The 20,695-nt window shown below is 41.8% G+C and overlaps 1 protein-coding gene across 1 annotated transcript in view; it reads left to right on the top strand.

Annotated features, from left to right (window-relative positions):
* Positions 1-17,706, top strand: part of LOC109573384 (myosin-8) — a 29,775-nt gene extending 12,069 nt beyond the window's left edge. Inside the window, exons 17-39 of the mRNA XM_019980559.2 lie at positions 899-986; positions 1,073-1,190; positions 1,538-1,661; positions 1,759-1,895; positions 3,633-3,888; positions 5,541-5,783; positions 5,874-6,050; positions 6,128-6,273; positions 6,357-6,447; positions 6,808-7,197; positions 8,410-8,536; positions 9,101-9,219; positions 9,344-9,540; positions 10,675-10,858; positions 10,945-11,110; positions 11,197-11,321; positions 12,477-12,785; positions 13,423-13,626; positions 14,792-14,917; positions 15,003-15,173; positions 15,389-15,493; positions 16,014-16,109; positions 17,429-17,706. Coding sequence (XP_019836118.2) covers positions 899-986; positions 1,073-1,190; positions 1,538-1,661; positions 1,759-1,895; positions 3,633-3,888; positions 5,541-5,783; positions 5,874-6,050; positions 6,128-6,273; positions 6,357-6,447; positions 6,808-7,197; positions 8,410-8,536; positions 9,101-9,219; positions 9,344-9,540; positions 10,675-10,858; positions 10,945-11,110; positions 11,197-11,321; positions 12,477-12,785; positions 13,423-13,626; positions 14,792-14,917; positions 15,003-15,173; positions 15,389-15,493; positions 16,014-16,109; positions 17,429-17,578 — 3,849 coding nt within the window. The 3' untranslated portion in view covers positions 17,579-17,706. The remainder of the gene's footprint in view (positions 1-898; positions 987-1,072; positions 1,191-1,537; positions 1,662-1,758; positions 1,896-3,632; positions 3,889-5,540; positions 5,784-5,873; positions 6,051-6,127; positions 6,274-6,356; positions 6,448-6,807; positions 7,198-8,409; positions 8,537-9,100; positions 9,220-9,343; positions 9,541-10,674; positions 10,859-10,944; positions 11,111-11,196; positions 11,322-12,476; positions 12,786-13,422; positions 13,627-14,791; positions 14,918-15,002; positions 15,174-15,388; positions 15,494-16,013; positions 16,110-17,428) is intronic.
* Positions 17,707-20,695: the final 2,989 nt, after the last annotated feature.

The raw sequence follows: 20,695 nt of genomic DNA, 5'->3' as shown, positions 1-20,695 counted from the left end.
AACATATAACCTAAACAAGAAAATGGCCCTGTTCTTTTCTCACTACCAATTTGCACTATCTCCCCAAACACACTCTTACACATATTTTCAGGATTAGAGACTCACATTACTTATTTTATATCCTAATAGTTAACTGAGATGTAAAAAATAAAGCAACTCTGACTTCTCAAAGAATATACCTAAGAAATACTGAAAAATATCTACATGCTGGTTTTCTACAGTTGAGTAAATCACCACTGTCTATCATAATCAGTTATTCTGTTTCTGGAATAACTGCCCCATATGCTTCAGACTGTGAATCATCCTCAGGTATCCGAGATCCACCTACAGAAGGTCATATAGTCTCGTGATTTTAGACTCTTCAAAAAACCCAAAAGGTTACAGGTCCCAGGGAATAATAAACTCAAGAAAGGAATCAAGCACTGGGACAGTGACTGACATAGGTCACCACTGTAGACTAGTACTGTGAGAATTATTAGCACTGAGAGAGGCAAGAGAGACCTTAGAGGTGATCTCAACCATTTTCAGATGAGACCCAGAGAGACAAAAGGGATTTCAAGCAGCTCGTTAGTGGCAAAGCAAGACGGTAGTCTTTTATTTTCTGATTCTTGCTCAAGAACACTTCATGTGCCTCAATGCCACTTGAATTGGCAGTTTGTTTACAGGACAGATCCTAGGTGTCATAAATGAATACCACAGAGAGCTATATTTCTCCGTAGCACTCTGGCCTTTCAGTTATTTGGCAGGCTACAACTCTTGAGACCCTTAAAACACAGAGCAACTGAAGCCTCATAGACTTAATAGTTAAGAGAGTGCCTAGGTTCATTTCATATAATTGCCAAAAAAAGCAACCTGAAATAGAACTTTCTCATCAAGTCCCTTCTCCCTGGTTTTCTAGGAAAATTTAAATAAATTGATGACCAATCTGAGGAGCACACACCCCCACTTCGTACGCTGTATCATTCCCAATGAAACCAAAACTCCCGGTAAGATCTAAGAGCACGAAATAATCAAACAGGCACAAGTGCGACAGTTGAACTGCCCAGCAGTATGCACTCTGATCTCTTTCTAGGGGCCATGGAGCATGAGCTGGTCCTGCACCAGCTGAGGTGTAACGGGGTGCTGGAGGGCATCCGCATCTGCAGGAAGGGCTTCCCCAGCAGAATCCTCTATGGGGACTTTAAACAAAGGCCAGTCACTCCTTGTTGTATTTCACTAAATGCTGTGCTTGTTTAATCATTTTTACTGTTGTCCTCTGTTCATTGTGTTCTATGTACCCTGTTTAGTGGGTATTATGAAGTAAGTCAAATAATATAGTCTTGTGGTGGTAGAACAGAATACAGGCTAGAGGAGGTGGCATTTCTTACAAATAGGAGGGAAGCATGCATTAGCTCGTGGAAAAATGGATTCACCAATATGGACAATTGGGTTTTCTATTTTGCTTTCTTTCTTTTTACTGATGTTTCTTTTTGGTGTCATTTGACTTTCATATATGTTCACATCTTCCTAACCATTCATTCTTTCTTCAATGAAACAGATACAAAGTTTTAAATGCAAGTGCTATTCCAGATGGACAGTTCATTGACAGCAAGAAGGCTTCTGAGAAACTTCTTGCCTCCATCGATATTGATCACACCCAGTACAAGTTTGGACACACGAAGGTACAGCCGCTATTTACTTACAGCTGATCCAAGCACCGTCTGCCGTGTCTGTCTCTCCTGTAGTCTGTGGATCATTTGTGACTTTCCCTCTCTCCAGGTTTTCTTCAAAGCTGGCCTGCTGGGTCTTCTGGAAGAAATGAGAGATGAAAAGTTGGCCCAGATTATAACAAGAACTCAAGCTGTCTGTAGGGGATTCCTAATGAGGGTAGAATACCAGAAAATGCTGCAGAGGAGGTAACAACTATGCAGAGTATCAGGACGATGCGGTCCCTCCGGGACTCCACTACATCAGTCTTGCTCACTCACTAACTCTTCCATTTTTCAGTTCATATGCGCTTCTCACCCAGTTCAGAACCCACTCCTACAACACATCAGACTTTGCCCAAGCCCTCACATTTGGACTCCCATCAAAACTCTCTCCTCCCTCATTGTCTCCCTTCTATTCCTCTCACACACAGCTGCAGCAAGCACTGTTCTCATCATGCCATATTCAGTTGCAGTTCCCCATGGTCTCCCCTGTCAAATCCAAGTTGCCTCTGTGTCTGCCAAGGCCCTCTCTATTCCCCACCTCATCTGTCATCTCCAAATGCCTTGTCTTTTCCAGCCAGCCTAAACAGTTTGCTTATCTCTTATATTCTTATGTTTGCTCAAGCCCTCTCCTCTTGGCCTAATTTATTCACTCACCAGCTCACAACTTCCATTTCCTCTTCCCCTAATTAACCTCATCCAGCTCCACTGACCTAGCACGACTGCATTCCCTGTCCTTACACACACGTTTTGCATTCAGTCTGCTCATGCACACTTATTTATTTCTGCATTATAAGTTTTTCCAAGTCTTTCCATGTGTCAACATTATGGTGTATGCCTTCTTGGTTATGGTTCTCATAAATTGGACCTGTAGAAATAGAATTTCCATTTTAATAAGCTTGAAGAAGCAAACACACTGTTCAAAGGCAGTAAAACTTTGCCAGTTTACTGCTACAGTGTGCAGAAGGGATATCTTTTATTACTATTTTTAAAATGTTATTTAAATAAAACAAATTTTGGAGCTCAATACAAGCTAAATGCTCTGTAGACAACAATCTAGTTGAGCGGGTAAGAATGAGTAATTTGAAAGGATTTGAGAAAAGCCAGTATATCATTTGAAGAAGCTAACAAAAGAAGTTCACAGAGCAGATAATTCAGGGGTAATTAAATAAGAGGAGAGGCTTCAAGGAATACATGATAAATCACAACCTCAACGTAGGTTCAGTTCAGTCACTCAGTCGTGTCCGACTCTTTGCGACCCCATGAACTGCAGCATGCCAGGCCTCCCTGTCCATCACCAACTCCCAGAGTCCACCCAAACCCATGTCCATTAAGTTGGTGATGCCATCCAACCATCTCATCCTCTGTTGACCCCTTCTCCTCCTGCCCTCAATCTTTCCCAGCATCAGGGTCTTTTCAAATGAGTCAGCTCTTCGCATCAGGTGGCCAAAGTATTGGAGTTTCAGCTCCAGCATCAGTCCTTCCAAGGTGGAGCAATTCAAAAAGCAAGCCATGCCCTTTCACGGTTCTCATCAGTGTGCCCACAGCTAAGCTGCATGATCCGCTTACAACTGCCATACCCACTCCCAAATCACTAACACTGTGATTTCTCAGATGTTCTTAAAATGGTGCATGTTGCTCATATATACAAAGTATCCCTCCTCTAAAGTCAGCTTCTTTGCTAGTGTGACAGGGTCTTGGGAACACAGAATTGTTAAGTATGAGCAGTGCACATTAGCCAACAGGTCATACTGAGGACCACTCTAAGGGGGAGTGGGTGGGAATGTGTGTTTATGTGGCCTGCATATAAAATATACAGAATCTGGCATATCATTTATATGTGGGGTGGTCATTAAAAGGGGAGTTTATATGTTTAAAAAAAATAACAACAACAACGTTGTCTCTAATGGATCAACCTACACTGATCCTTTCCTGTCATTTCAGAGAAGCCCTTTTCTGCATCCAGTATAACGTACGAGCCTTCATGAACGTCAAGCACTGGCCTTGGATGAAACTTTTTTTCAAGATCAAGCCCCTCCTCAAGAGTGCAGAGACAGAGAAGGAGATGGCCACAATGAAGGAAGAGTTTCAGAAAACCAAGGATGAACTGGCCAAATCAGAGGCCAAAAGGAAGGAACTGGAGGAAAAAATGGTGACTCTCTTGAAAGAGAAAAATGACCTACAGCTCCAGGTTCAATCTGTGAGTACCCTCTGTGCTGAATGCACCATGTCAGTGACTTCAATTGCACCATTTTCTTGACTTCACAAACACCTTGGATTTACAAATGGCCTTTTCTTGAAAAAGAATATTTCCAATTGCTTTTTTCAGTATTTCACTTAACTTTCAACATTCCTATGAAGAAGGCAAGAACTACTTCCAAATTGCAAATGGGAAATTGAAGAATTTATTTAACAATGTCACAAATTTAACAGCCATGAAGGAAGCAATTTAAAGGCAAGCCCTCAAATCTCAGTCATTTTTCTGAGAAAATGACTGCTTTAATGCTTCAACCCAGCCTGAAAAGTGGAGCCCTATTTTCTGAATACACATGTATAAGATTGCATTTAAACTCAAAAAAGACAGTCATTCTTATTTCTCTCTGGATCTCTTTTTCCCAACCCCCAGGATTTAGCCCAACAAATTGACTTGCAGTTATTTGAACTGAACTACCAGGGTAAAAGGCAGAGCTAGTGAACCCTGTGATTCTTCCTTTGATACAGATCCCGAGTTCTTAAGGTCTCTCCTCTGTTTATTGATTCAAGAAGAAGCTGAAATCAAAGTGGGACAGGCTTGGCACCAACATTCTGGCCAATTACAATCTCCCATTTCCTTAGTCCAAGTCAAGCAAGCCCAACAATGTCATGAAGAAATCCATAAAAAGGATAGCTTTCTTAAAATTTTTAAGCTATTTTCAACTTTTCCTATTGATAAATTAACTTATATGAGTTACATTTTCCTTAAAGCACAGTATCACAGCCTCTTCATTTTAACCTCTCTTCATAGGTATTATCGTTAGTCAGTGAGTAAATATGTACTAAGCGTATCACTTGAAAGCAAAGGAACCCTGAAAAGTCCCCATTATCATTCATTCAAGCATTTTAAAAACTTAAGATATAAACAAACACTGAGAAGTTAAAGAAATTCCCCAGATCAGAGTAATCTAATAAGTCAGTGGCTGAACTGATTTTTATGAGTCCTTTAGTCATTTATAAAAACCTTATTGAGTTATATAGTTTCTCAAAATTACAAGTTCTGACATACTCTAAAATTCCTTTTGAGACTAATTCTTAAAATGGAAAAGGAAACCTTGGACAATTATAGAACTGTTATGGCCTATCAGGGAGGTTTTGAGTGTATAAAAATGTTTCGTGGAAATATATCCATAGTATAAAAAATGTTCTTTTTCTTTTTTAAATTCAATCTAGTAACTAGAGAATGACCAAAGCCAAAATGAACCAATGTGACTAAGTCAAAATCTTTGAATATTATAGCTGAAATGCTCTTAACAATCATCTATTCCAACCCTCTTAATTACAGGAGATAACTGAGTATAAGAGGAATAAGGCAAATTTGAGACAAGAACTCAGGCTTTGGTCCTCCCACTCTTCTATACACTACTTTTTAAAACAGTCAATTGCTTCAATTCAGCCATTTTTCAGACTAATTTGTTTCTAAATCTATAGTCCCGGATCTAATTAGTTACATTTCTCCAAACAACGGAATAATGTTCAATTAACTTATACTCATACTGAAAAATTCATTAGCATTCAGTAAACACTTCTACTTCATGCAAAGAACAAGTTCAAAATAAGTAACAAATTCTCTAATTAGTTTAACGAATCTCCCTTCAGGAAGCTGATGCCTTGGCTGATGCAGAGGAAAGGTGTGAGCAACTGATTAAGAACAAAATCCAGCTGGAGGCTAAGATCAAGGAGGTGACTGAGAGAGCTGAAGATGAGGAAGAGATGAATGCTGAGCTGACGGCCAAGAAGAGGAAACTGGAAGACGAATGTGCAGAACTAAAGAAAGACATAGATGACCTTGAGCTGACACTGGCCAAGGTTGAGAAGGAGAAACATGCCACAGAGAACAAGGTATGAATCATACTGCCCTTTACCATGCAGAGACTGCCATCCATCTAAGCTGCTCCACTGCAGAGGTCACTTCTCTTTTAACTCTTTTAGGTTAAAAACCTCACAGAAGAGATGGCCGGCCTGGACGAAGTCATAGCTAAGCTGACCAAGGAGAAGAAGGCTCTCCAGGAGGCCCATCAGCAGACCCTGGATGACCTGCAGGCAGAAGAGGACAAAGTCAACACCCTGAACAAAGCTAAAGCCAAGCTAGAGCAGCAAGTGGATGATGTAAGTGTGTTTTTAATATCCATTTGGAAGTTTTTTCAATTTCCTTTAATTTTTAATGAAATTTACTTTTGCATTAGCTTGAAGGGTCTCTGGAACAAGAAAAGAAACTTCGAATGGATCTAGAAAGAGCCAAGAGGAAATTGGAGGGTGACCTGAAATTGGCCCAAGAATCCATGGTAGATATAGAAAACGACAAACAGCAACTTGACGAGAAACTTAAAAAGTAGGAACTCCCGAAAAAAATTCTATATGACACCATATTTCAATTCGTAGGAGTACTAATATGTCTTGTTCTTCTGTCTAAAGGAAAGAATTTGAAATCAGCAATCTGCTAAGCAAAATTGAAGATGAGCAGGCAGTAGAAATTCAACTACAGAAGAAGATCAAAGAATTGCAGGTGAGTCATCTCACTTCCTGGAGAAGGCAATGGCACCCCACTCCAGTACTCTTGCCTGGAAAATCCCATGGATGGAGGAGCCTGGTAGGCTGCAGTCCATGGGGTCGTTAAGAGTGGGATATGACTGAGCGACTTCACTTTCACTTTCATGCATTGGAGAAGGAAATGGCAACCCACTCCAGTGTTCTTGCCTGGAGAATCCCAGGGACGGGGGAGCCTGGTGGGCTGCCATCTATGGGGTCGCACAGAGTGAGATACGACTAAAGTGACTTAGCAGCAGCATCTCACCTCCGTTTGTTTCTTCACCCCAAAAACCTGAAATTGAGATGAGATCACGTTAACGTGCTATGTCACCGCCAGGCCCGCATCGAGGAGCTGGAGGAGGAGATCGAGGCTGAGCGGGCCTCCCGCGCCAAAGCAGAGAAGCTGCGCTCAGACCTCTCCCGGGAACTGGAGGAGATCAGCGAGCGGCTGGAAGAAGCCGGCGGGGCCACTTCCGCCCAGATTGAGATGAACAAGAAGCGGGAGGCCGAGTTCCAGAAGATGCGCAGGGACCTGGAGGAGGCCACCCTGCAGCACGAGGCCACGGCGGCCGCTCTTCGCAAGAAGCACGCGGACAGTGTGGCTGAGCTGGGGGAGCAGATTGACAACCTGCAGAGGGTCAAGCAGAAGCTGGAGAAGGAGAAGAGCGAAATGAAGATGGAGATCGATGACCTCAGCAGTAACGCAGAGACCGTTGCCAAAGCCAAGGTACCTGATACTCCCTTTATTTTTATTTTCCCAAAACTATCTTTCAGTTCAGTTCAGTCACTCAGTCGTGTCCGACTCTTTGCAACCCCATGAATCGAAGCATGCCAGGCCTCCCTGTCCATCACCAACTCCCAGAGTTCACTCAGACTCACATCCGTCAAGTCAGTGATGCCATCCAGCCAACAATTTTAGCTGAGATTAATAGTGCTCATAATGGGTTCCATGAAGGATGGGATTACTGATAAAATGGTACACGCTGGGAATTCCCTGGTGCTCCAGTGGTTAGGACTTTGCGCTCTCACTGCCGAGGGCCTGAGTTCAGTCTCTGGTCAGGGAACTAAAATCCCACAAGTCACATTCGGTGCAACCACAAAACACCAAAAAAATAGTTGAAGCAAAGTATCGAGCATTGTGCCAGACCTACAATAGGAACTTGAAAATGTGTTTTCCTCTTGTACTGAACATGCATTCCCAGCACCTTCCCTCTCAAGAATGCTCTGGTTTTCCTAGTCATGTGAGTTACATGCAATTGGTTTCACATTCAACTCCAGAGGGAGAAACTGATTGGCCTAAGTTGTCAATATAACCCAGCCCCATCAGGTAATTATTAATGATAATCTGTAAGAACCCTCACTGTTATCTGGCATTAAACATTGTTTACGGCACTGATCTAAAATTTTCTATTCTGATACATTCCATTCTATTTCGTTTTGTAAAATGCTGGATATGCTGCCCTGGTGGCTCAGTAGTAAAGAATCCTCCTGCCAATGCAAGAGATACGGGTTCAATCCCTGGATCAGGAAGATCTCCTGGAGAAGGAAATGGCAATCCACTCCAGTATTCTTGCCTGGAAAATCCAATAGACAGAGGAGCCTGGCAGGCTACAGTCTATGGGGTCATAAAAGAGTCAGACACAACTGAGCAACTAAAGCAACAAATAATTAAGATTGTTTCACAACCTTCTTTAAGTGTCAGCATCAAGTACCACTGGGATAAGTGAATAAGCTCCAACAATGACCACTTTAGGGACATCATGCACCCATCATGCTTGAAACCTAACATGTTCCATAGAGTTGGCCATAAGTTTCTAGTCACACTCGACATAGCTTTATGCCGACATAGCTTCACTCTAAAAATATTTTAAGAATCAAGTATTAATTTTATTTTTTACTGCATTCAGTATCTCATCTTTCATGGCTACGTGTCCTGTAGGGAAACCTTGAAAAGATGTGCCGCACTCTAGAAGATCAAGTGAGTGAACTTAAGACAAAAGAGGAGGAGCAGCAGCGGCTGATCAACGACCTGACAGCTCAGAGAGCGCGTCTGCAGACGGAAGCCGGTAGAGATTTCCCCACAGTCCCACAACTACGTCCTAGAAAAAAGCAATTTTGGGGATTCTGAGTTAATAGCAATACTCTCATATTACAGGGGGGTAAACAAACTACCAAAATTTGCTGACAAGGTCAGGAAAAAAAAAAGCAAGAAATAATCAGCAGTTCTAGTTTATTTGTTACTCTCCGATAGCAATGCTGCTTGTTAATCTCTATTAGCCTTGGACGGAGGAGCCTGGTGGGCTGCAGTCCATGGGGTCGCTCAGAGTCGGACATGACTGAGCAACTTCACTTTCACTTCTCACTTTCATGCATTGGAGAAGGAAATGGCAACCCACTCCAGTACTCTTGCCTGGAGAATCCCAGGGACTGGGGAGCCTGGTGGGCTGCTGTCTCAGGGGTCACACAGAATCAGACACGACTGAAGTGACTCAGCAGCAGCAGCAGCAGCAGCCAATTCTATAACAATATTTGAAGTATATATCTGTCAATTTTATGTATAATATATATACAAACCTTTAGGCTTATTTTTTTATGCCACTAGCAAATTCCTTTACTTCTATAATTCTTAGGTGAATATTCCCGACAACTGGATGAGAAAGATGCTTTGGTCTCTCAGCTTTCAAGGACCAAGCAAGCATCTACTCAGCAGATTGAGGAACTGAAACGTCAGCTAGAGGAAGAAACTAAAGTAAGTTTCACCAAAGATCTTGACTAATCAAATCTAAACATGTTCAGTTAGATTCTACTTTAAGTGTATAAGTTAAATATCACTGAAGAAATGATTTCAAGTCAGTGAACTCATACTTCCGCAGGCCAAGAACGCCCTGGCCCACGCCCTGCAGTCCTCCCGGCACGACTGTGACCTGCTGCGCGAACAGTACGAGGAGGAGCAGGAGGGCAAGGCCGAGCTGCAGAGGGCGCTGTCCAAGGCCAACAGCGAGGTGGCCCAGTGGAGGACCAAGTACGAGACGGACGCCATCCAGCGCACGGAGGAGCTGGAGGAGGCCAAGTGTGTACTGTGAACTCTGGAAGAGGAAAATGACAGGTTTCCTAGCTGAGCAACTCCCAGAAAGATCTGTGATGAGGATAATAACATAACAATAGCACAGGCTAACATTTACTGAGTGTATACCATGTCTCCAATACTAATATATATTACATATTAACATTTAAATGCTTTCATAGCAATATTACATCACATTGTTATTTGTATCCCTATTTTACAGATGAGGAAATTGAGACTGTGAGAGTTAACCAACTAACACAAGAGCATATGATTAATAAATAGTACAGCTGGGATTAGAATCAGACATTCTGATGCCAGAGACCACCTTCTTAAGTACTGAGGCACAAAGACAGATCTCTTAAAACTCATAATGGGGGCCACCCAAACTGTGCATAATGTCCAGGGTCAGTCTGAATAAAGTAAAGCCTTAGTCTGTGTACAGACTAAAGGAGACCTTCAGTAAATCTTCTAGAGCATCAGGGATAAGGGTTTTTGCATATGTTAGGCTTGTATATTTGGCACACAGTTGAGAATAAAGCAAGAATGTAGACAATTCAGAAGTGGGGTGGGGGGAAGAACCCCGCCTTTGCTTAGACTGCATGAATTGTCCTGATTTATTCCTTTCTTTTCCTGGTGAGACTCTCCAAATATACATGATTAAAAGAAACTGGCTATTTTTCTAGGGAAAAAAAAGTATATAAAATAAAATGGAAAGTCTGAGAAAGCAAAAGAATATGCCCAGTATATCTGTGCCCAACAGTTAGTCTCAAATCCTTTTTGGAATGAGGTGAGATATACATTAATCAATAGAATTACCCTTGCTAATCATTCTCCCTACCATACTCAATCAGAAGCCTGCAAGTCCCCAAACCATATGCAGTAAGATACATACAACATCAGCTCCAACAACAGCCTCTAAGAATTCAAAAACAAAAAACTTGCGTTCAACCATTCACCACTTTGGACCTTTTCATAGTTTATCCATCTAGAAAGCAGTTCTGGCTACCACAGTTTTGAAAGCCGTGCTACTTGACGTCTATTTCATAGTTCAGAATTAGGATTGTGAAAGGGGGCTGAGAGCTTAGCACTTACCCCTGTTCCTGACCTTTCCCCTTAATTGCCTGGCTTACTTCTCAGGAAGAAGCTGGCCCAGCGTCTGCAGGATGCTGAGGAACACGTAGAAGCAGTGAACGCCAAATGCGCCTCCCTTGAGAAGACCAAGCAGAGGCTCCAGAATGAGGTTGAGGACCTCATGCTCGACGTGGAGAGGTCCAATGCTGCCTGCGCGGCTCTCGATAAGAAGCAGAGGAACTTTGACAAGGTGGCTCAGCCTATATAAACTCCACCCACGTTTTATTAATACTTAGTCTCCCTTTCTCCATCAGCTGACAATTGACTGCTTTTCAGGTCCTATCAGAATGGAAACAGAAGTATGAGGAAACTCAGGCTGAGCTTGAGGCCTCCCAGAAGGAGTCCCGCTCTCTCAGCACTGAGCTGTTTAAAGTCAAGAATGCCTATGAGGAGTCCCTGGACCAACTTGAAACCCTAAAGAGAGAAAACAAGAACTTGCAGCGTGAGTGCACTTGAAATTCTCTATCCTATATGGCCTTGGCAGGACCTCTCCATTTCTGACCTCTTCTCCCTTCTGTTCACCCACAGAGGAGATTTCTGACCTCACTGAGCAGATTGCTGAGGGAGGGAAGCAAATCCATGAACTGGAAAAAATAAAGAAGCAAGTGGAACAAGAGAAATGTGAAATTCAGGCTGCTTTAGAGGAAGCAGAGGTATATATTATGATGTTGGGCAATGGTACTATGAAAGGGATCCATTATTACAGAGCTGGTGAAACTTTGAACTCATATAACCTTGATGAAGGGCAATTTGATGACAGTCATCAAAAGTCTTAAAAATGGAATACTATGACCTATCGGTTCCATTTCTAAGAATCTATCCCCTAAGACTGTCCTAAATGGAGGCAAAGTTTCAACATAAGCTATCCAATCCAAAAATAAAGTGATGCAATGATGAAATTTTCTACAGCCATTTAAATGTAATTAATACAGGGAAATATTTATGGTAGAGGATAATTTTTAAAGCAAGACATATATCTGCATATACAATTTTATCATGTGTAAATGGACATGGGTTGGGTGGACTCCGGGAGTTGGTGATGGAGAGGGAGGCTTGGCGTGCTGTGGTTCATGGAGTCACAAAGAGTCGGACATGACTGAGCAACTGAACTGAACTGAAATATGTATATATACAGGGAAAAAAACTAGAAGAAAATGCACCACATTAAAATTATGCCTCTGAGTGGAGGCACGATAGGAAGGTTTTCTCTGTTTTTATAAATTATGCCCACATGATGCAGTGAACATCTATTTTGTAATCAGAAATATATATATATATATATGTTTTAAAACTGAGAATTTCTACAATAGGAATTAGTATAGCACTTTATACTTTACAAAGCACCCTTATTACAGAGCTTTCCTCTAAAATCCACGACTAAATAAACAGAAGGATGATTTACCTAGCAGAGTCCTGCTGCTGCTGCTGCTGCTGCTGCTAAGTCGCTTCAGTCGTGTCCGACTCTGTGCGACCCCATAGATGGCAGCCCACCAGGCCCCATCATCCCTGAGATTCTCCAGGCAAGAACACTGGAGTGGGTTGCCATTTCCTCCTCCAATGCATGAAAGTGAAAAGTGAAAGTGAAGTCGCTCAGTCGTGTCCAACTCTTAGCGACCCCATGGACTGCAGCCTACCAGGCTCCTCTGTCCATGCGATTTTCCAGGCAAGAGTACTGGAGTGGGGTGCCATTGCCTAGCTGTTGTATTGTACTTTGTAAAATTAGACAAACTGATATTAGTAAGGGTTTGGCTCACAAGGGAATATCCTCCAGTCATTTTCCATTATTAATTGATCATTGTTTTGTTAAGGCATCTCTTGAACATGAAGAGGGAAAGATCCTGCGTATCCAGCTGGAGTTGAACCAGGTCAAGTCTGAAGTGGACAGGAAAATTGCTGAAAAAGATGAGGAAATCGAACAGCTGAAGAGGAACCACATTAGAGTTGTGGAGACCATGCAAAGCACACTGGATGCTGAGATCAGGAGCAGGAATGATGCCCTGAGAGTCAAGAAGAAGATGGAGGGAGATCTCAATGAGATGGAAATCCAGCTGAACCATGCCAATCGCTTGGCTGCAGAGAGCTTGAGGAACTACAGGAACACCCAAGGGATCCTGAAGGTAGATGGGTCCACTGTACAGCCCAGATGAGTGAGGGATGTAACCTGTCTCCCATTCATCACAACAGCTTGTTAAACCATCCATTTTTTTCCCTTTAACAAATTATAGCAATTCATAGTATGAGGGAGCTAAATTAAGTACACATAGAATATATTTTTAAAGAAATATTATGTAAAAAGGAAAATAACCCAGAAGCCCAGAGATATGATATGAGAGAAATTAGAAGAGTTTGGCGCCAATAGGCCTGGGGTTGAGTCTTAGTTTTGTCACTTACTAACTGCCTGATTTTAGGCAAGTTATTATTTAACCTTTCAGAACTTCTATTTCTTCCACAAAATAAGAATGAAACTACCACCTCGTAGGGTTACTTTTGAGGATCAAGTGAGAAAAGAGATGTCAAGTGATGGGTAGAGCATATAGAAAGTGCACCATAAATGATCCTAGCACGTGAAAAATAACCAGTTGATGGCATAAAACACAACAAGAATCCCTAGCTGGTAACATCGCCATTTTCATGCTCATTCAAATGACAGGCCTGTCATTTCCTGTGCCTGGTACCAGCCCATTCTTCCAGTTCATCTCCTAGGATGTTCACACCTTCTTTAGAGTGTCTAAGGCCTTTTTATTAACCTAACAGGATACCCAGCTCCACCTGGATGATGCTCTCCGTGGCCAGGAGGACCTGAAGGAGCAGCTGGCGATTGTGGAGCGCAGAGCCAACCTGCTGCAGGCTGAGATCGAGGAGCTGCGGGCCACCCTGGAGCAGACGGAGAGGAGCAGGAAGATCGCAGAGCAGGAGCTCCTGGATGCCAGTGAGCGCGTCCAGCTCCTGCACACCCAGGTGACACCCTCATATCAAACAAATACTGTAGACTGTGATGCTGCTGCTTCCATTTAGTCGCTAAATCATGTCCAGCTCTTTGTGACCCCATGGACTGTGTAGCCCACTAGGTTCCTCTGTCCATGGGATTCTCCAGGCAAGAATACTGGAGTGGGTAGCCATTTTCTTCTCCAGAGGATCTTCCCAACCCAGGGATCGAACCCACATCTCCTGCTTTGGCCTGTGGATTCTTCACCACTGAGCCACCAGGGAAGCCCCACTCCATTTTTATAAATATGTGTATATTTAGAAGGATGGAGGAGATGCTTTAAAATATTAATTGCAATTATCTTGAAGTGATGAGATTATAGGTGATTTTTTGGTGTCTGTGTTTCTTTTTTAGATTTTCTACCAAAAAAGGGACAGGGGTATTACTTTTTTTTTATTTAAAATTAGGGCTTGAGTCTTTAGATTATTTTCAAAACCATGATGTGGAATAAGCTTAAATAAAGATTATCCACTGACTACACAATCCGAAAATGCTCCATTTAATATTTCTCATCAGAAGCATGTCAGCATTCAGCCACTACAGTGCTTACAGTCCCTTTGCCTTGCACAACATTCAGCATCACTGACCTGCCAAGGCATTAAATACCCTAGTCATTTTGACAACCAAAAATATCCACCCCTAAAAGTTTCTAAATACCCACTGAGGTGGTATTGCTTCCCTTAGAGAACCACAGGGCAAAATTTTAAGAAAATGTTTTCAGAAGTACTCTTCTGAATTACTATTCAATACTCCCAAAGGGAGCAAAACATTCAAGTTAACAGAAAATAGATTCCTTCTAATAGAAGAACTCTCAGTGCCAGGCACTCTCACAAAAAGAAGCAATTATTTTCGAACGTTTCAAGGATAGAATACTAGTGATGTCTGTTTGACATATAATTGAAAGAGCAATTAATTAATATAGGCATTTTTGAACCTCACACATCCTCACACACAAATCAGATGGGCAATCAGGGGGACGCGACAAACCTTGCAAATGATTAACATTTTGCATGGAACAAACATTTAGTTTAGTGAAATCTTGCTATTAGGTCCCCTGTTTGAGTCAACAAGTAAGACATCAATAAAATCCCAAGTGTTCAAACTACTAGTCTTATAAATTTCCACTACTTTTAACAGAACACCAGCCTGATCAACACGAAGAAGAAACTGGAAAATGATGTTTCACAACTCCAGAGTGAAGTGGAAGAAGTAATTCAAGAATCACGCAATGCAGAAGAGAAGGCCAAGAAGGCAATCACTGATGTGAGCAAATGAGCATTTGTTTAATGATACTGTGTGTGTTACCTGCTATTACCAGGATTACAGTATTGTTTTATTTACTAATTAGGCGGCCATGATGGCTGAGGAGCTGAAGAAGGAGCAGGACACCAGCGCCCACCTGGAGCGGATGAAGAAGAACCTGGAGCAGACGGTGAAGGACCTGCAGCACCGCCTGGACGAAGCTGAGCAGCTGGCCCTGAAGGGTGGGAAGAAGCAGATCCAGAAGCTGGAGGCCAGGGTGGGTCTCTCAATCTCTGAATCTGGGAAGGGAAAAAGTCACCACCACCACCACCACCACCACCGCCCCCCCCCACCCCCGACCCTTCTCTCTTCTTGTATATTGATTTCCATCCTTACCCTGGGGCTGAGGACATCCACCCAGTATCATCAGTAGGTCATGAGTCAATTAATATCCCCCAAGACTGACTATATAATTATCTTTCTTGATTGTAGGTACGTGAACTTGAAGGAGAGGTTGAAAGTGAGCAGAAGCGTAATGCTGAGGCTATTAAAGGCTTACGGAAACATGAGAGAAAAGTAAAGGAACTCACCTACCAGGTAAGGGGAATAGCTTTCTAGAATATCCAGACTTCCTGCCCAAAGAAAACCTACAGACTGTGTGATACTCAAAAATAGCTACACATTAGCTTGATATATGTAAGGGGCAAATAACACAATCACCTATCACGGGCACTCTCCTAAGCCACAAAAATCAGGAATACCTTTAAAAATAGTGTAAGTGAAGAAAGAATATAGGTTTCAAGGCCAGGTCAACTGGTATTGGCCTCTCTTACTTTTTAAACTCTGATAGGTTACCTAACACTAATCACCTGTAAATTCTACTCACCAGAGCAGGGAGGTAAGGATTAAAGAACTGTATAACTCTCTAACATAGTTCCTGCACATGGTATACTTATCAAGAGTGGCTACTGTTAATACTATGAAGGAAGCCTCAGTGTCGACCACATTTACCCCAGGCCCACCTGCCATCATATCAAAGTGATTTATGTCACCACCTATATTAGGTTTATTTTATTGGATTGAATGCAGACCTTTTTTTTTTTTTTTTAACTTCCAGACTGAGGAAGATCGCAAGAATGTACTCAGGTTGCAGGACCTGGTAGATAAATTACAAGCGAAGGTGAAGTCATACAAGAGACAAGCTGAGGAGGCTGTAAGTATCTTTAAGCCCTTAAGAGAAGAATAAAACTTCTGTGGTATTAAGAGAATGTGTTAATTAGAAAGAGACACAGATGTAAAGAACAGACTTTTGGACTCTGTGGGAGAAGGCAAGGGTGGGATGATTTGAGAGAATAGCACTGAAACATGTATATAATCATATATGGAATAGATCGCCAGTCCAGGTTCGATGCTTGAGACAGGGTGCTCAGGGCTGGTGCACTGGGATGACCCTGAGGGATAGGATGGGGAGGGCGGTGGGAGGGGGGTTCAGGATGGGGAACACATCTATACCCATGGCTGATTCATGTGAATGTATGGCAAAAACCACAATATTGTAATTAGCCTCCAATTAAAATAAATTAATTAAAAACAAATAAAACCCAGGATTTATGACAAAAAAGAGATAAGTAAGAATATATCATTCTTAAGAAATGATATAAATTTGAATTTACTCCCAAATTCTAATTATGGAATAAGATTTCAAGAGGAGATATTTTTATTATTAAGCAATTTGTAGGGGTTGGGGGGAAAAAAGAAAATTCCAAATAACCCACCTTACTTGATAGCTGCAAAGAATCTCCAGTAGAAAATCTAACACCAAGATAAATATTCCTGTCCCTCTAGAAATGGGAAGAATCAAGTATTCCCAAAAGCCAAATAGAAATCTTTTACCCCAACTGACTCCTTCACTCACTAACCAGTGTCATCAGCAGAGGCTTATCCCTGCACACTTGCTATAGCAAATTGGGCTGTGTTGGAAGTCTCTCCAGCTTCACCTTTCCTGGTTGTTCCCCGTTCTTCCAGACACAACGTAGTCGGTAGGAGATAAGAAAAGCGCACACAAAAGGGAGCGACAGAACAGAAAGAAGTCCAGCCAACGGAGGGCATTACTTTCTTCCTAGCCCAATTTTTCTCCCATCTCTGTATACCAGAGTCAAAACATATGGCAAAAAAAAAAAAAAAAATTAAGTGGAATTTTCCCAAAGTTAATAATTTGATCTTACATTTACTTTCTAATCTCTGTGACCATAGATGGTCTCTTCCTCCTTTCCACACAACCCATACATGGTAAACTGATTTCACATATACATGGGTTGGGCATAATGAGCCTGTCTCTTCCATTTCAAAACTGTTCCTTCTTTCATTCTTTAGAGTCAAAAAAGTAATTGAAACTACAAGTTCGGTCTGGATTTGAAGTCAAATATGACAAACAGACCATAAGAAAGAAGTATCTGAGTTGAGGAAATAATCCTGTTTCGTGACAAGTGCAATAAGAACCACGAAGTCTAATTCTCACAACTTTATTCTTAGGAGGAGCAATCCAACACTAATCTCGCCAAACTCCGCAAGCTCCAGCACGAGCTGGAGGAGGCCGAGGAACGGGCTGACATTGCCGAGTCCCAGGTCAACAAGCTGCGGGTGAAGAGCCGGGAGATTCACACAAAAGTCAGTGCAGAGTGAACACACCTGCCTGGTGCTGCCAAGGGCCTGAAGAAATGCACAAAATGTGCTATTTTGGGTCACTTGCTTTGTGATTTTTTTCTCTTATTGTTGAATAAATAAAAACCATAGTGAACTGATAAATTGAACCAGAGTGTAATTTTTTTATTTCCAGAATTCCTTATTCTCAAACACAGTTCTCACCTAGCTGTTATCTTTTAAACAGTATATATGCCTTTCCGGAACATTCAGTGTTTGTACCTTTCTCACCACCCAGCATCCCCTTTCCCATCTCCACCTCCACCACACACACACACACGCACACACACACAATTATCTTTTGCTGGACTTGATTCTATTAAATCTCTCAAGATTGTTACACATTTCTATGTAAAACACTCCCTGAGGTTACTCCTTCAGACAGGACCCATTCGTGCACCCACTCCATACAGCTACTGTGTACAGGGCCCTGCTCTCAGTTCTTGGTAACTGCCATGAACAAAGCATAGTTCTCACCCTCTAGGAGCTTATATTCTATAAGTAAAGAAAGGCGATGAACAAATAGGAAGCTGTGTAATGTGTCAGATAAGTGCTGATGAGAAATAAAAATAATAAGAAGAAGGAAGCAGTTAGTGTTTTGTAAAGAGGAGTTGAGGAAGGCATCTTTAATAAGAACACATTTGAGCAGAGACCTAAGGGAAGCAAGAGTATTCCAGGCAGAGGAACAAAAGAATATGCAAAGGTCTGAAGCAGAGGCAGTTTGGCAGGTTCCAGGGACAGGAAGGTGGCCAGCAGGCCTAGAGGAGAATCAGCAAGACAGGTACTGCATAAGAGAGGAAACCTGGGAGCCCAGAGAAAATGCAGGGCCTGAGGGCCCCCTGAGGACGTGTGTCTTTACTCAGAGATGGGAAATTTTGGGAGAGTTTTGAGCAGAGGAGTGATATTAACATGCCTTTGAAAGAATCACTCTGACTGCTGTGTTGAGAGTAGACTGAAGAGGGCAGAGGTAGAAACTGGGGAGACTAGTTAGGAGCCTACTGCAAAATAAAATATTAAAAAATGACAGTGGCTCAGACTAGAAAGATAGCACCAGGAGATGATGCGAAGCACATGATTCTAGATATACTGTGTAGTGTACACAGGATTTTCTGACAGATCGGATAGATGAATGGGTCAGAGAGAATGAGAACTTCTGAATAAAGGAAGAATATTCATTACTTTGCCAACAAAGGTCCATCTAATCAAAGCTATGGTTTTTCCGGTAGTCATGTATGGATGTGAGAGTTAGACTATATAAAGAAAGCCGAGTGCCAAAGAATTGATGCTTTTGAACTGTGGTTTTGGAGAAGACTCTTGAGAGTACCTTGGACTGCAAGGAGATCCAACCAGTCAATCCTAAAGGAAATCAGTCCTGAATATTCATTGGAAATAAATCAGAAACTCCAATACTTTGGCCTCCTGATGTGAAGAACTGACTCTTTGGAAAAGACCCTGATGCTGGGAAAGATTGAAGGCAGGAGGAGAAGGGGACGACAGAGGATGAGATGGTTGGATGGCATCACCAACTCGGTGAACATGAGTTTGAGTAAGCTCCAGGAGTTGGTGATGGACAGGAAGGCCTGGCGTGCTGCAAAGATTGGGTTGCAAAAATTCAGACATGACTGAGCGACTGAACTGAAGACAAGAAAGATTTAGTCCAGGATAAACATGAGGTGTTTGGTCTCTAGAAAACAAGGAGAAAATAAAACAAAAATGCAATCTAGACAAAAATTGTACCTATGCATGCCTGTCCTTCTCCATCTTCTACCATCCACTATCCCCTGCCTCCCAACCCTATCAGCCCACACCTTTACAGTACAAAATGAACAGGCCACAGTTTCATAAACATCTAAAGTTAATACAACAATTTAAAACCAGAAAAAAATTTAAATACTCTCCTAAATAAAACTTTGGATCAAAGAAGGAACCAAAAGTAGAATCATAAAAACTTTGAAAAGTAAACATAAGAGTAAATCTTTGTGACCTTGGTTCACACAAAGATTTCTTAGATGCCAACACAGAAACACAGCCATGAAAGCAAAAAAATGATATTCTGGATTTCATCAAAGTTTGTGCACCTTGAAAATCTCTATTAAGGAGAATGAAAAGAAAGCCACCAACTGAGAAAAAGTATCTGAGAATCATATTCCTGATAAAGGACTTGTGTCCAGAATATATAAAGAAATCTATCTTCACTAAAAAGAGATCACCCAATTTTTAAAGAACCAATATAAGACAAACATTTCACCAAAGAAAATATACAGAGAGCAAACGGGCATATGAAAAATGCCCAACATCATCAGTCATCAGGAGAATAATAATTAAAACATAATGAGATATCACTGACACACCTATTACAATGGCTGAAAATCCAAGTGTTAACCGAGAGGTAGAGGAACTGGACTTCTCACACCTGCTAGTGATCATGTAAAACAGCACAATCACTTTGGAAAAAAGTTTGCCAGTCTCTTAAGAAGTTAATTATCCATTTGTTCCCATCATTCCACTTTGATGTATTTACTCAAGAGAAATGAAAACCTATGTCCACACAAAAACCTGAACACAAATATTCACAGCATATTTATCTGTAACAGCCCCAAACTGAAAACAATCCAAATGAGCATCAACAGGTGAACAGGCAAACAGATCATGGTAAATTTATATAATGTAATACTTGTTGTTTAGTAGCTAAGTTATGTCTGACTCTGTGACCCCATGGACTGTAGCACACTAGGCTCTTCTCTCCATGGGATTTCCTAGGCAAGAATACCGAAGTGGGTTGCCATTTCCTTCCTGTTCTAAAGAACAGGTGGGGTTCTTTACCACTGAGCTACCAGGGAAGATTAAAATAAACTGTTAACAAACACACACCCCCCACACACAAATGGATGGATTTCAAAATAATTCTGCTGAGTGAAAGTAGTCAGACCACAAAGTGTAGACTCCATTACTCCATTCATACAAAATTCTAGAAGCTAAAAATGAAACCACAGTGGTTGAAAACTGACCAATACAGAGATAGGGATAGGGAGGTGGGATTTATGGGAGGTACAGAAGGGCAGTAGGACATACTGCAAAGGCCCAGGAGAAAACTTTGGA

Source organism: Bos indicus, chromosome 19 (assembly GCF_029378745.1).
Source record: "Bos indicus isolate NIAB-ARS_2022 breed Sahiwal x Tharparkar chromosome 19, NIAB-ARS_B.indTharparkar_mat_pri_1.0, whole genome shotgun sequence".
Classification (NCBI taxonomy): Eukaryota; Metazoa; Chordata; class Mammalia; order Artiodactyla; family Bovidae; genus Bos; species Bos indicus.
The sequence above is the reverse complement of the archived record's forward strand: the minus strand, read 5'-3'. Positions and strand labels throughout refer to the sequence as shown.